General features: G+C 46.7%; 1 protein-coding gene across 1 annotated transcript; it reads left to right on the plus strand.

The window, feature by feature from the left end:
• The first annotated feature begins 392 nt into the window (after positions 1–392).
• SLC46A2 (solute carrier family 46 member 2) lies at positions 393–10,095 on the plus strand. The gene is made up of 4 exons (XM_081281249.1): positions 393–1,727; positions 3,829–3,912; positions 4,301–4,457; positions 9,490–10,095. The coding sequence occupies exons 1-4, from the start codon at positions 599–601 to the stop codon at positions 9,545–9,547; spliced, it is 1,428 nt and encodes a 475-aa protein (XP_081137375.1). The 5' UTR covers positions 393–598; the 3' UTR covers positions 9,548–10,095.
• Positions 10,096–13,160: the final 3,065 nt, after the last annotated feature.

Raw genomic sequence — 13,160 nt, forward strand, 5'->3', positions numbered from 1 at the left:
ACCCGGGTGCTTATCCCAGGCAGAAGCCTAGGCATTCCGCCCTCGCCCAAACCTGCCTTCCTGGGACAGTAGAATTTGGAAACGGTCCCTGGGCAGGTCCCAGGGCGCCCTCTCAGGTGAGTTTCAGCCCCTGAAGTGACAACCCCTAGGGGCCCGCGGGAGGTCCCGGCACGCCTGGCTGCGGGGAAATTCGGCCCTGGTCAGGCGGCCGCGCTCGCAGGAGCAGCGTGACGCGGCGGCCAGCGGGCGGGCGCGCTAGAGCGGGTCTCGCTGTGCTCTCCGAAGAGCCTGGCTTCCCTGCTCTGGTGTGTCGCCAGCCCGCTGGGCCCGCGGGGGTGGAGGCAGAGGCGGGGCGCGGCTCCTTCTGTCGAGGGGAGGAGTGGCCGCGGCCGGGGAGGTCACTTGGCTGCTGAAGTGGCTGCTCTCACACGCGCTCCGCGCCCTCACTCCGCTCGCCTGGCTCGGGTGCGCAGCAGCACGCGCGGCGCACACCTGCACTCTGGGTCGGAGCCCGGACCCTTCCGAGTTGCAGAATCTGGCAACATCTCCCGGTCGCTGCAGCCGGCAAACCCCGGTGTTCTCCATCAGAAGAGGTCCCATGGGTCCCGAGGTCGCCTGCCCGTGGAGGTGCCACCCGCCTCACTTCCAGGTGAGGACCTGGATCGAGCCCGTGGTAGCCTCGTCCCAGGTGGCCAGCTCCTTCTACGACGCGGGATTACTCCTGGTGGTGAAAGCGTCCTTCGCAGCCGGGGGCTCCTCCAACTACAGCACCAGCCCGTCGCCTCAGGTGGATCCAGAGGACCAACAGCAGAAGGCCATCTCCAATTTCTACATCATCTACAACCTCGTCGTGGGCCTGACGCCCCTGCTGTCCGCCTATGGGCTGGGCTGGCTCAGCGACCGCTACCACCGCAAGATCTCCATCTGCGTGTCGCTGCTGGGCTTCCTGCTCTCCCGCCTCACACTGCTGCTCAAGGTGCTGCTGGACTGGCCGGTGGCAGTGTTGTACGCGGGTGCAGCGCTCAACGGGCTGGGCGGCGGCTTCTCCGCTTTCTGGTCCGGGGTCATGGCGCTGGGATCTCTGGGCTCCTCTGAAGGCCGCCGCTCCCTGCGCCTCATTGTTATCGACTTGATCTTGGGCTTGGCGGGGTTCTGCGGGAGCATGGCCTCGGGTCATCTCTTCAAGCAGATAACTGGGCACTCTAGGCAGGGCCTAGTGCTGACAGCCTGCAGCGTAGGCTGTGCCACTTTTGCTCTTTTCTATAGCCTCTTGGTGCTAAAGGTCCCTGAACCCATAGCCAAGGCCAACAAGAAGCTCCCTGCAGTGGATACGGAGTCTGGCATAGTGGGCACCTACCGCACCCTGGATCCTGATCAGCCAGAAAAGCAAAATGTAGTGGTGCACACTCCACCTCCTGGAAAAGGCAGACCCAAAAGAACCATCATTGCCCTGCTCTTTGTGGGTGCCATCATCTATGACTTGGCTGTAGTGGGCACAGTGGACATGATGCCTCTTTTTGTGCTGAGGGAGCCTCTCAGTTGGAACCAAGTGCAGGTGGGCTATGGTATGGCTTCCGGGTACATCATCTTCATCACCAGCTTTCTGGGCGTCCTGGTCTTCTCCCGCTGCTTCCAGGACACCACCATGATCGTGATTGGGATGGTCTCCTTCGGGTCAGGAGCCCTCCTCTTGGCCTTTGTGAAAGAGACATACATGTTCTATGTTGGTGAGTCTGGCGTTCTTGGATTGCTGGCCCTATGAGTAATGGAGCAGACACAAGGGTCACTGGGGTCTAGGACCTTGTCCCAGCTCAGCACCAGTGATTGAACCTGCTATCCAAAACGCACAAGGAGACAGGATTATAGTCACTTGTGTTTATCTGTATTGTATTGTCTGTGTTGCTGGCTGAAACAATGCCAGAATGGTACCCGTAGGTCTATAAGGTCAAGGAAGTGTGGTCAGGGGTACCTGAAGTCAGAGGGAAGGCTGGGAAGGCTCAGGATGGACTTGAATGGAAATGGGATTGAGGTTCTTCTCCATAATTTTTTTTGGGGGGGAGGGTACCAGGGATTGAATTTAGGGACACTCAACCACTGAGCCACATCCCCAGCCCTATTTTGTATTTTTTTATTTAGAGACAGGGTCTCACTGACTTACTTAGCATCTCACTTTTGCTGAGGCTAGCTTTGAACTCGAGATCCTCCTGCATCAGCCTCCCAAGCCACTGGGATTACAGGCATGTGCCACTATGCCTGGCTCTTCTCCCCAACTTTAAAGGGCTCTTCTCCCCAACTTTAAAAGACCTAACTCAAATGATCCCTTATTTTAAATCACTGGCAACCAAGCAAAGGCTTTTAAACAATACATGAAAAATTATTTTTTACTTTTTGTTTGCGAGGGGCTGGAGTTAAACAGGAATTGAATCCAGGAGCACTCAACCACTGAGCCACATTCTCAGCCCTGTTTTGTATGTCATTTAGTTACAGGGTCTCACTGAGTTGCTTAGTGCCTCAACATTGCTGAGACTGGCTTTGAATTCGAGATCCTCCTGTCTCAGCCTCCAGATTACAGGCGTGCGCCACCAATCCCAGCTGCATAAAAATTCTTAATAAGTGCCTTCTACAACCAATAAAATAAATTCCCTCAAAGAAACAAAATGAAGCTTCCATCTGAGTACAGAAATCAGACAATCACAAGCAAAGAGCCCTCGACTAGTGCTCCAAGGGATGCTCTCTGCATTGATGATGATGACCTGTATCTCGACTGTCCCATACAGTAGCCACTAGCAACAGGTGGCTACTGAGCACCTGAAATGTGGCTAGAGCAGAATTTTAAAGTCTGTTTTAATTAATTTAAATAGCCCATGTGGCTAACGTATTGGGAAGAATGACTCTAGATAACTATCAGAGGAGTGTCCCTTGGTCCAGATCACACGCCTCAGAAAAATACCTAACAAAATGACAAGATGACCTCTGGCCAGTTCCTAGTTAAGAAAGCCATGTGCAAAGGACAGAACATTCCTCTTCCCACACACTTCTCCCTCCCTTCCTTCTACCCCCCCCCAAAATTGCACACATACACACATAGCTTCTGGCTAACAGCAGGGCTCGAGGGGTGTGTGGCAGTTATATTAGGGGAAACATTTCTGGAAGCAGTTTGCCAGAGCTCCTGAAACAGCCTTCCAGAGGTATTCAGAAATAATAAGGTCAGGAACTTCTCACTTCTGTCCCCTGGAGACCAGGAGAAGAGCCTTGGGTCACTTTGACAGCATCAGCTCCCTCCCTAGAAACCATTTAACTCTGCCAATAAAGATCCCTTCAGCCTGGGGAGTGGGGGACATCCCTGTAATCCCAGCAACTCTGGAGGCTGAGGCAGGAGGATCCCAAGTTTGAGGCTAGCCCAGCAATTGTACAAGGCCCTAAATAAATTAGCAAGACTCTGTCTCAAAATAAACTAAATAAATAAATAAAAAGGGCTGGGGATGTAGCTCAGTGGTGGAGGATCCCTGGGTTCAAGCCAATAAAAATGTAAAAAAAAAAAAAAAAAAAAAAAACCTTAAAAAAATACCCCCCTTCACCCTCAGCCTCCGTGTCAACTTGCATGCATATTGGTACTCAGCATCAACAGTTCACTTAGAGCTGAGAATGAGTGTCTGGTCCATGCAGAAAACACTAGTTTTCTGGCAAAAAAAAAAGATGCTTCTTTCTGGTCAAGCCCTGTAGGAACTGTGGGCTGAGGGACTGGATGAGTTGTTTTTGCCTTATTCTGATCTCTTCCTTGGCCAGTGCTGGGCCACAGTGAGGAGTGCTGTGTGTGATCTCTTACAGCCCGTGCCGTCATGCTGTTCGCCCTCATCCCCATCACGACCATCCGTTCAGCCATGTCCAAACTCATCAATGGCTCCTCTTACGGTAAGTGAAAGAAACCGCTCCAGAATCTTCTGCTAGGGCTGTTTCAGAGCTGTTTAGCTGGAAGCACCGGCTTACAGAAGACATTGGGGAAAGTTCCAGAAGCATCCTCAAGTACATTAGGAACATAGTGGTTTCCATCCAGGACAGGAGTGAAGACAGGAGGGTGGGAAAGTCTCAGAAAGTCAGTCACTGAAAAGCTACGAAGAAAGACCCTGTCGTCAATAGGTTTCGGGAAAATTAGGCTAGAGGGAGGTGGGATTCCTGATGAGGTGAGCCTTGAAGACTGAAAAGGAGTCTTTGGGAGAGCAAAGGGGCCCCCGAGAGCTCCCCCGAGATGCAGCTAGAGGGAACAACAGCACATTTCTTGGTAACCTCTGTCCCTCCACAGGAAAGGTGTTCGTCATACTGCAGCTGTCCCTGGCTCTGACCGGGGTGGTGACATCCACCGTGTATAACAACCTCTATCAGCTTACCATGGACAAGTTCCTGGGCACCTGCTTTGTTCTCTCCTCCTGTCTCTCCTTCCTGGCCATTGTCCCGATTGGGTAAGAGTGGATTGGTGTGGCTCTGTGGGCTGGGCCCTGGTGCTTAGGACAGGACTGTTGGACCATCTCTACCCCAACCATCTCAGGATGATTTATTTTCAGTGTCAGTGCAGCCACTTCTGAGCAGACTCGCTCATAAAGAAAACATCCTTCGGTTCCCTCAAACTGGTAATCTGGCAATCTGGGAATTCCAGAATCACAAATAATGAACAGAGAGCCCCAACCGCTGGCTCACTTCCTGGTGGTTTTGTATCGACAATTTATTTATAGGAGTTTCGCCTACTTCCTTATAATTAGAAGCTGGCATTAGAAACTCCCTTGAACCATTGGGACCTTTTTTGTTAGGTTCCCTTTAGGTGAGAGCCATCCCGCCTCCTTCCAGATACACTCTTCTCTGGGCTCTGCAAGGGTTCTGTGCTCAGTGCGTGAAGATCTGCTCAGGGACTGATCGAGCTCCCCTGTGGCCTTAGGCAGTGCTCTTGCCTCCTCTGGGGGAACAGTGTCATTTGTGAAATGACAGCAAGCAACTCTCAGGGAGGTAACAGGTAGGAGGAGGGCTGAGAAGTAAAGGAGAGGAATACTGGTCTCAGACAAAGCTCTAACCAGCGTGGTCCACAGAACGTAAAGACAGCTCTGCCTTCAGCCAGCCCCATCCAGTAGGAGTAAGAGTGTGAGTCACACAGACAAGTCATGCGCATGCTTTAAATTTGCTAGGAAACCACATTTGGGCGGGGTGGGTGGGGGGGATACTGGGAATTGAACTCAGGGGCACTCAACCACTAAGCCACATTCCCAGACCTATTTTGTATTTTATTTAGAGACAGGGTCTCATTGAATTGCTTAGAGCTTTGCTTTTGCTGAGGGTGGCTTTGAACTCAAGATTCTCCCGCCTTAGCCTCCTGAGCCACTGGGATTATAGGCTTGTGCCACCACGTCTGGCTACAAAGCCACATTTTTACAAGATAAAATGAGATGGGTGCTATGGCAATCCCACTGTCCCTAGAGGTTGATGCAGGAGGATGGCAAGTTCAAGACCAGCCTCAGCAATTTAGTGAAAGTTCTGTCTCAAAATAAAAGTTTAAAAAAGGCTAAGGGTGTAGCTCAGTGGTAGAAGTCAATTCCTAGTACCAAAAAAAGGGGAGGTTTAAAAGTGACTGAAATTAATCATACCAACAGCACAGTTGGTATTCAAAATATCTCAACATGGAAAAAACTTACAGAATTAACCAGAGATATTTTACTTTTTTTATATTTCTAGTACATCTCAGTTTGGGCTAGTTGCATTTCTAGTTTTCAGGAGCCGCATGTGGCTAATGGCTCCCATTTGGACAGCATAGTTTTGGCCCTTTTCCCCTTCCTCCCAAGTGAGGGGCTCTCATGTATCGTGATGCCTGGCCAGAGCAGAAAAAAAATATATACGCATATAGATTATATATGTGTATATATATAAATATACCTCCAGAGGACAGATATAGCCACAGGAGAAATACAGCCACAATAAAGTACAAGGGATTTGATATGGGTTTGCATGTTAAAGGTACATGCCCAGTAACCCATGAGAGTGCTATATATCAATAACGATGGGATTGAAGACTGCAGAGTAGAAAACAACCGAGGGCAGGTTGCAAGGGGACAGTGATAAACCCCTTTTTGAAATTTTCACACCCCATCATAATACAGGTCCCTGGCTGCACAGAAATCTGAGCCTTCTGGGGTAGAAGACATCAATTATTAATTGAGGAAAAATAAGATGTGAAGATAAAATCACTGAGAGAATCTGGCCAGGCAGAGGGCCATGACCCGGTCTCATTTATTGGAAGGGGACTGAACCAGATCTGTCCTTGGACTGTCCAGTCCTGGGGCCTTTTCATAGGAGTCCTGGCTGAGTGGGTTGGACTGATGAGCTAGCAGGCAACAAAAATTTCTTGGGAGCCTCAGCCCCTTAGCCAACCGAGTAACACATAAGCAGTTCTGTCCACTGGAAAAGTCGTCATTTCTATTCCACTGGCAAACACTAAAAAACAACAACAAACTAATTTTGCTAGTTAACGTGTGCATACAGACAAGCTGACAAATGGAAGTCATGAGAAAATTCATTACTTGCTTTCTGCAGTTTGATCTGCTTTGGGTGTGCTAAATAAGACACCTTGCCTTCATGAAGAGACCCAAGTACCACCCTTAGGAGGTGCTGTCCTTGATACTTCATTCCAGTGCACTTGGGCTCAGTCATACTCAGGCACAGGCTCTTAATTAGCCACACAGGGTTGTCATGATCTTATGTCGCAGAAGCAGGAGAGAACCTGGAAAGGAACTGATCCTGTGCTCGTGGAGATGAGGCACTTTGCTCACTTTTGCAGAAGCGGAACCACAGAGACACAAGCAAACAAAGCCAGTTCTCTGTACATTGGAACAACTGGGAAGTTTCTCTAAATTACTGCTTTCAGGACCACTCCCCCACCCCCACCCCCACAGAGAACATTCCCCAGATGACCTGGGGCACAGTCCAGGTACAGGGATTTTTTACTTTTATTTATTTATTTTTGTGTGTAACCATAAAGGTTTATTTACATACATGAAAAGTTGAATTTCATATTATTTCATTGGAGAGATGAGAGAAAGGAAAACTTTAACTAATTTTTTAAAAAAAATTCTAAGATAGTATAAAGCAACTTTTTTGAGATAAGCTTGTTTTCTAAACAACTGTCACTGTTGATCAGATCATAGATTAAAATTGGAAATGGAAATTTTTTAAAAAATTCAGCTATTCTGTAGCCAGCTGCCATCTAGATGACTTTGATGGAGGTAGAGAGACCTTAAAGATATACCTGGAATTGTAGGTGTGAACTTTACCAAGGTGCCAAAGTCCCCTAAAGAGACCCTTAAAAAGAGAGCAAAGTTCTGCCTAGAGCTGTGGGTGCAGGAATTTTTAAAAGCTCTCCAGGTAATTTGAATGTACAAGATGGAAACTTTCCAGCATAAGAGAGTGTTTCCATTACCTTTCCTGCCCATGAAGTCATAAAGAAATGAGATCCTAAAAAATTCTTACAGGGAAAGAGGCCAGGCTGTATCATCATTGAGTGAAAGCAACAGGAAAGAACCACAGAAAGACATTCCATTGACAGAAAACCCAGGAAGAGGCCAACAAGGTGGCGCATAAGTGCAATCCCAGCCATTCAGCAGGCTGAGGCAGGAGGATCGAAAGTTTGAGGCCAGCCCAGGCAACTTAGCGAGACACTGTCTCAAAATAAAAAAGGGTTAGAAATGTAGTTTAGTGGTAGATTCAATCCGTAGTATTGAGGAAAAGAAAGAAAATCAACAGGAAGGCATGTTAGAGCTGAAGAGGACCGGAGTGAAGAAGGCTGGACCATCACAGTATAAATCCTCTTTGATGCCAGGAGAAGTCCCTGGGCCAGAACTGCCAACAGCCTATTTGCAATCCCGAGGGGCTGTGGTCCTGCCCTTTCCTAGTACCAAAGTGAACTGATTTCATGCTATTATGAGAACCTGCCTTCTCCTACTTGCTCTTCTTTATATGCAATTCAGAGGTGCTGGGGAAATACCTGTGCAGTCAGCCTGTCCTGCTAACCTCCAACACACATGCACTCAGCACATGCCTCACTGCATAGAGAAGACAGAAGCTGTAAGAAGAGAATGACCTCATTTTCTCCAATCTACAAACCCACATTCAATTACACCCATCTCTTTTGAAAAATTATAATAACAAAACACATCATTTCATATCTTTTAACTAATTTAACCTTCCTAAACAATCCTTTGAGGTCATTGTTATTGTCTCCATTTGCAGATCAGGAAGCAGAGACTCGAACTTGTCATTTTTCACAGAGGATTTTCCTCTTTTCAGTCTGAATTAGATTCTTCTACTATATGTTCCCAAGGCTTCCTCTGTTTTTTCTTCATAGCATGATAGTTGAAGACTACTTAATGATTATCTGTTTAATACACTTGCCCTTAGACCACAGCCCCCCTGAGGACAGCTCTGTGGCGTACCATGTATCCACTGTGTCCACCAAAGAGCCTGGCATATAAGAAGTGCTCAAGAAGGATTTGTTGAGTGAATGAATGAATGAATGAATGAATGAATGAATGCATGCTAGGCCAGAGGCTGTGGCATCTACTAGTCAGCACTACTGACCACTCACACCCAGAATTGCCTGTTGGCTGACCCTGAAGTTGGAGCTGGCCATTGACATGCAGCTGTTCTGTGGTGTCCACAGTCAGCATCAGCTGCAAAGTCAGGACTGCAAGGCATCGTTTATGTGGCCCCCATGCTGGCAGCTTCTAAGTCTAGCCTTTCCACTTACCAGCCTTGTAATACGGGGAGTTTTGCTGGAAGTACAGTAAATGCCTCCCTCAGTAGGGCCTTAGGGTTCATAGCAGGTGGGAAGTCAGTGTTCAGAGTTTCTCTCAAGCTTCCCTTGGAAGGCTTGGAGTTAAGCTCACACCCCACTCAGCAGTGCCAGGTGTTGTGCATCCATTAAGAGAGCCGTGTTTGAGCTTAGAACCTGAGGATCCTGGAATTTCCACAGATGAGAAAAGCAAGGGCCCCAGAGGTTCAGGACACAGATCCAGGACTTCAACCCAGAGATCCTAATTGCTATGTCTCCATTTATTATTGATATTTTAAAACTAGATTTATGGGAGAGATAAAGGAGTTATGGCAAGCAGAAGAGGCAGCTAATTTGTTTTGGATTAGTGAAGTTCAGTCCTCATCATGAGCTCTGCATGGAATTTGTCATCAAGCAGGAGGGAGATGAGATTCCAAGAAAATATAGATGCAAAGGGCTCATGATATGATGGGGAACAGGGAGAAGTTCATTATCACAGATCTGATAGGAACCCAGAGTGAGAGAAGTCCCCTCCAGTGTCAGCATTCTGATGTCATAATGGAGACAGCTTCTCGCTCTCCCGTGATAAAGAGTGGCCAGAGACAACCCTAACACTGGTAGGCATGAAGAGCTACCCCCTGGCCCCACTCCAGCTGTTCTCTTGTAACTATTGCAAACTCTTTCAGCATTGTGGCCTATAAACAAGTCCTATGGTTGCAATATGGAAACATGACCGAGAAATGAAGGCACTGACCTGCAGAAGCTGAAAACACCAGCCATGGCCAAGTTCCCTTGAAGACAAGGAAGGGTCCAGAGAACTGGTGACCAAAGCAAACTCACTGCCCAAGAAACCCGAGTCCCAGCCAGAATCAGCCTCTGAATGATCTGCTCTGGCTCAGGGGTCCCTGGTGGGTGGGGTAAGCACTTTCTGAGTGATAGAAGAACTTTCTTAGCTTTCAGATGCCCATTAGGCAGAGGTTAGGTTCTGTGGGTGCAGGCTGTGTGCACAGCCAACCCAGGCCCTAGAGGGCAGCTGTGGCCAGCGGGCACCCTTTCTTTTGGGGATTGTCTTGAGGGCACCAACACAGGCTGACTGGTCACTTGGGTGCGGTGTTCCACGGGAGAACCAAAAGCCTTCATTTTCAACAGCCTGGGGGAATGTGAGAGGGATATTTTAACAAGAACTTGCAACAGTTTTGTGTAAACAATAGTATCTTTCAAATTAAAATAAAACCTTGAAAAAAAAAGTTAGCTTTCTTTCCTGAGGCCTTGTGAGCTGAACACTCAGGAGAGCAATGGAGCTCAGGCCGGAGCGGCAATGTTGCCCTCCTCATCTGTATTTGGGGTGAAAATGGGAGTTCATAACCCACTTGATTCTAATGTATGAAATATGATATGTGAAGAGCTTTGTAATGTTGTGAACAACCAATAAAAAAAAATTGCAAAAAAAAAAAACAATTTTAAGAACTTCCTTAGTGGAATATTCAATTGAATATTTTCAGTCACCGATACCTCCCAAAGCAGAAGTATGAAGGGAAAGGGGATATGAGAAGAACCATTTTATTCTGAATTACTTTTTATTGTCCATTTTACTTACATATATAAATGCAGATTTATCCAAATAAACTCAACATTCATAGTATGAGTGCATGAATCATCCTCTCCCCGATCAGACTCCCCCTATAATTCTAGGGCTATGGCATTCTTTTTCAGGGTAGGGGGACTGGGGGATTGAACCCTGGGGTACTTAACTAATGAGCCACATCCCAAGCTCTTTTTCATTGTAGCAGTGAGGAGGGACAGCACCCCGAATGAATCCAATCATTATTAGCTTCTCCATTCCTGCTCTCAAGGAACTTGCTTTTAAGGGCCAGGGAATTTCCTTATTTGCCGACGTTGACCCTGCTCTCAGCTTGTGGTTGAGAAGCCTGAATTAGATTCTCAAGGCCCCGATCTTGGCTCCTCTTCAACCCTACCTGCCATCAGAGTAGCAGTTTCAAACCTTCTCACCTGTCCCCAGTGACCTTCCTATTAGATGCTCTAACCCAGGGGTTCTTGGACCAGTGGCATCAGCATCCCCTGGGAACTTATTAGAAGCGCCAACTGGGGGTCCCCCCTCAAATCCAACTCTAGGAATGGGGCCAACAGCTGACGTTTCTGTAAGCTGCCAAATTCTTGAACCACCACTCCAACCTACAGAGCTGACTCCTCTAAGAATGTTTCTTCAGTCTTCCTCCACTTCTCCCTGCTTCCTTAATTCTTGAGGCCCTGTCCTTGATCCTCTCCTCAGATACCCGGGTCAACTCCCATGGACTCCAGAACTCTTATTTTCAACAGCTGAGTCAACATCTCCACCTCCGGATACATCCAAAACTAATTATTCTTATCCCACTCCACCACCTCACGCCTACTATATCTTTTATTTGTTCTCTCCCAATTGATTTCATGTAAGAGCATCACCTTCAGCTCCCAGCCTGGAAGTTTCCAAATCACCTGACCCGTTCGCTCACCACAGAAATCTCTTAAATCCAGCTGCTCTTTTCCTCCTCCATCTCTTTATCACTTCCTGCCATGGCTTTTGCAATCTAGTCCTATCTGTTCCCCAGGCCTTCAGCATCCTATCTCAATGTCTTCTTGAAAAGAAAGAAAAAAGGTCTTAAAAACAGAAAGGTTGTTATCCTTAATATTTAAGTTGACCATATTTACACAACAGGAAGAGTCTTTTCAAAAGGAGTGCCCACTGTACACTTAGGGGCTTTGAATGCATTACAGCCAGTCCCTCCAACAACCCTACTAGGAAGGCTTGACTTCTTTTCAAAGATCATAATCCTGAAGGTTCAGAGAGATGTGACTTGCCTAAGTCTCACAGTTAGTAAATAGAAAGACTGAGACTGGATCCCAAATCTCCCTCTTATCCCATCTTGCTGTCTCATTTTGTACAACTGCTGTCTTCGATTAATGATGTCTACTCTCAGAAAGGCAATTCAGCACCATTGTCAAGTCCATTTCCAAAGCACTGCCACTGTCACATAGACACTGTTACATAAAAAGTGCTGGCCCCTCCCCTGATCCAGGCAATGGCAAGGCCCTACTGAGGCGGATGGCGCAAGGCGTCCATTCTCTGGAGGAGCGCAGTAGGTTTCTGGGAATGGGCTGGTTTGGTTTTGTAATCCTTTAATAAGTATGATTGCGACTTCTCATATGACCATTAAGTATGAAGGAAAATACATGACTTTCCCAATTAATGCAACTACTTCTAAAGAATAAATCTGTTTGCTCTAAATGCAGTGATTCAGTTGTGGAACGTAAATTGTTAACGTTTAATGAAAAACCCCCTATAGGAAAAACAGTCAAGGAAGTTTTTGAGAAATTAAATTAAAATCTAGAGAAGAATAATTAATATTAAGAAGACAGATTAGTGCTTAGGACTGGGCAACTTGTTCCTGTGCACAATGGTTTGGTGCTCTTACTCTTGTTTGACTAAATTAGTAGCCTCTCTTTTCAAGTTAACCACTTGCCATAACCGTGGCACCGGTTCTAGTCAGTAAGTCAAGAAAGAATAGTCAAGGTATAGGCCAATAGTCTGGGACATTTCTAACTCTTATTAAAAGGTAACTAAGCAGAAACAGCTCAAAGCAAAACACGAACTGAAAGTAAAAATGATTGCTTATGCATAAGCCAAGATACATTCTTCTTATCTAATTGTAGCTACATAATATTTTGTTTCTTTGAATAATGATTCCTGTTTTGTAACCACAAAGTACTGTGAGCCTGCCAAAATGAAAAGTGTATATGATTAACTTCACAAGATTGGGATTCAGCATCTTCACTTTTGTGTCTGTGTTGTTTCTCTACCCCCTTTCGTCAACTCCTCACCATCCATTCATCTCCTGAGACCCCCTGTCAGAGCTGGACTCTGACAAACAAGCACTCTTGCCTCTGAGCAAGACACTCTAACACTGATGAAACTCTTCAAAAACTTCCTAGCAAGCAAAATGTCAGGAAGTGACTAGCCCTGGCTAAGAATATAATGTGCTTTGCCAGGGGATGGTGCAGGAAGAGATCTCTCCTGTAATGCCTGGGCTGGCTGTCAGCTACCTGTCAATCACCATGGTCACTATACCAGGTAATTTCTTCATCTCCCCAAATTAGCATCAATTTGTAAGATGTAGGAGAGGGTAAACTGAGTTTGGATCGATAAAGAACTAGAGAATAAAAATAGTTCAATTACATAGCTATATTTTTTTCCTGTTGCTCTGTATATTTGATTCTTATAGGCAAATTATTTTGTTCAGAAAATAAGAAAACAAAAGAGGTAGCAATCATATTGTCCAGTCCTACAATGGTACAAAAGATA

The sequence above is a fragment of the Spermophilus citellus genome (genome assembly GCF_964194105.1).
Source record: "Spermophilus citellus genome assembly, chromosome: 2".
Classification (NCBI taxonomy): domain Eukaryota; kingdom Metazoa; phylum Chordata; class Mammalia; order Rodentia; family Sciuridae; genus Spermophilus; species Spermophilus citellus.

Coding starts and splice junctions, on each gene's coding strand:
- SLC46A2 (XM_081281249.1), top strand. CDS start 599: ATGGGTCCCGAGGTCGCCTGCCCGTGGAGGTGCCACCCGCCTCACTTC. Junction 1,728..3,828: donor GACATACATGTTCTATGTTG/GTGAGTCTGGCG, acceptor GATCTCTTACAG/CCCGTGCCGTCATGCTGTTC. Junction 3,913..4,300: donor CATCAATGGCTCCTCTTACG/GTAAGTGAAAGA, acceptor GTCCCTCCACAG/GAAAGGTGTTCGTCATACTG.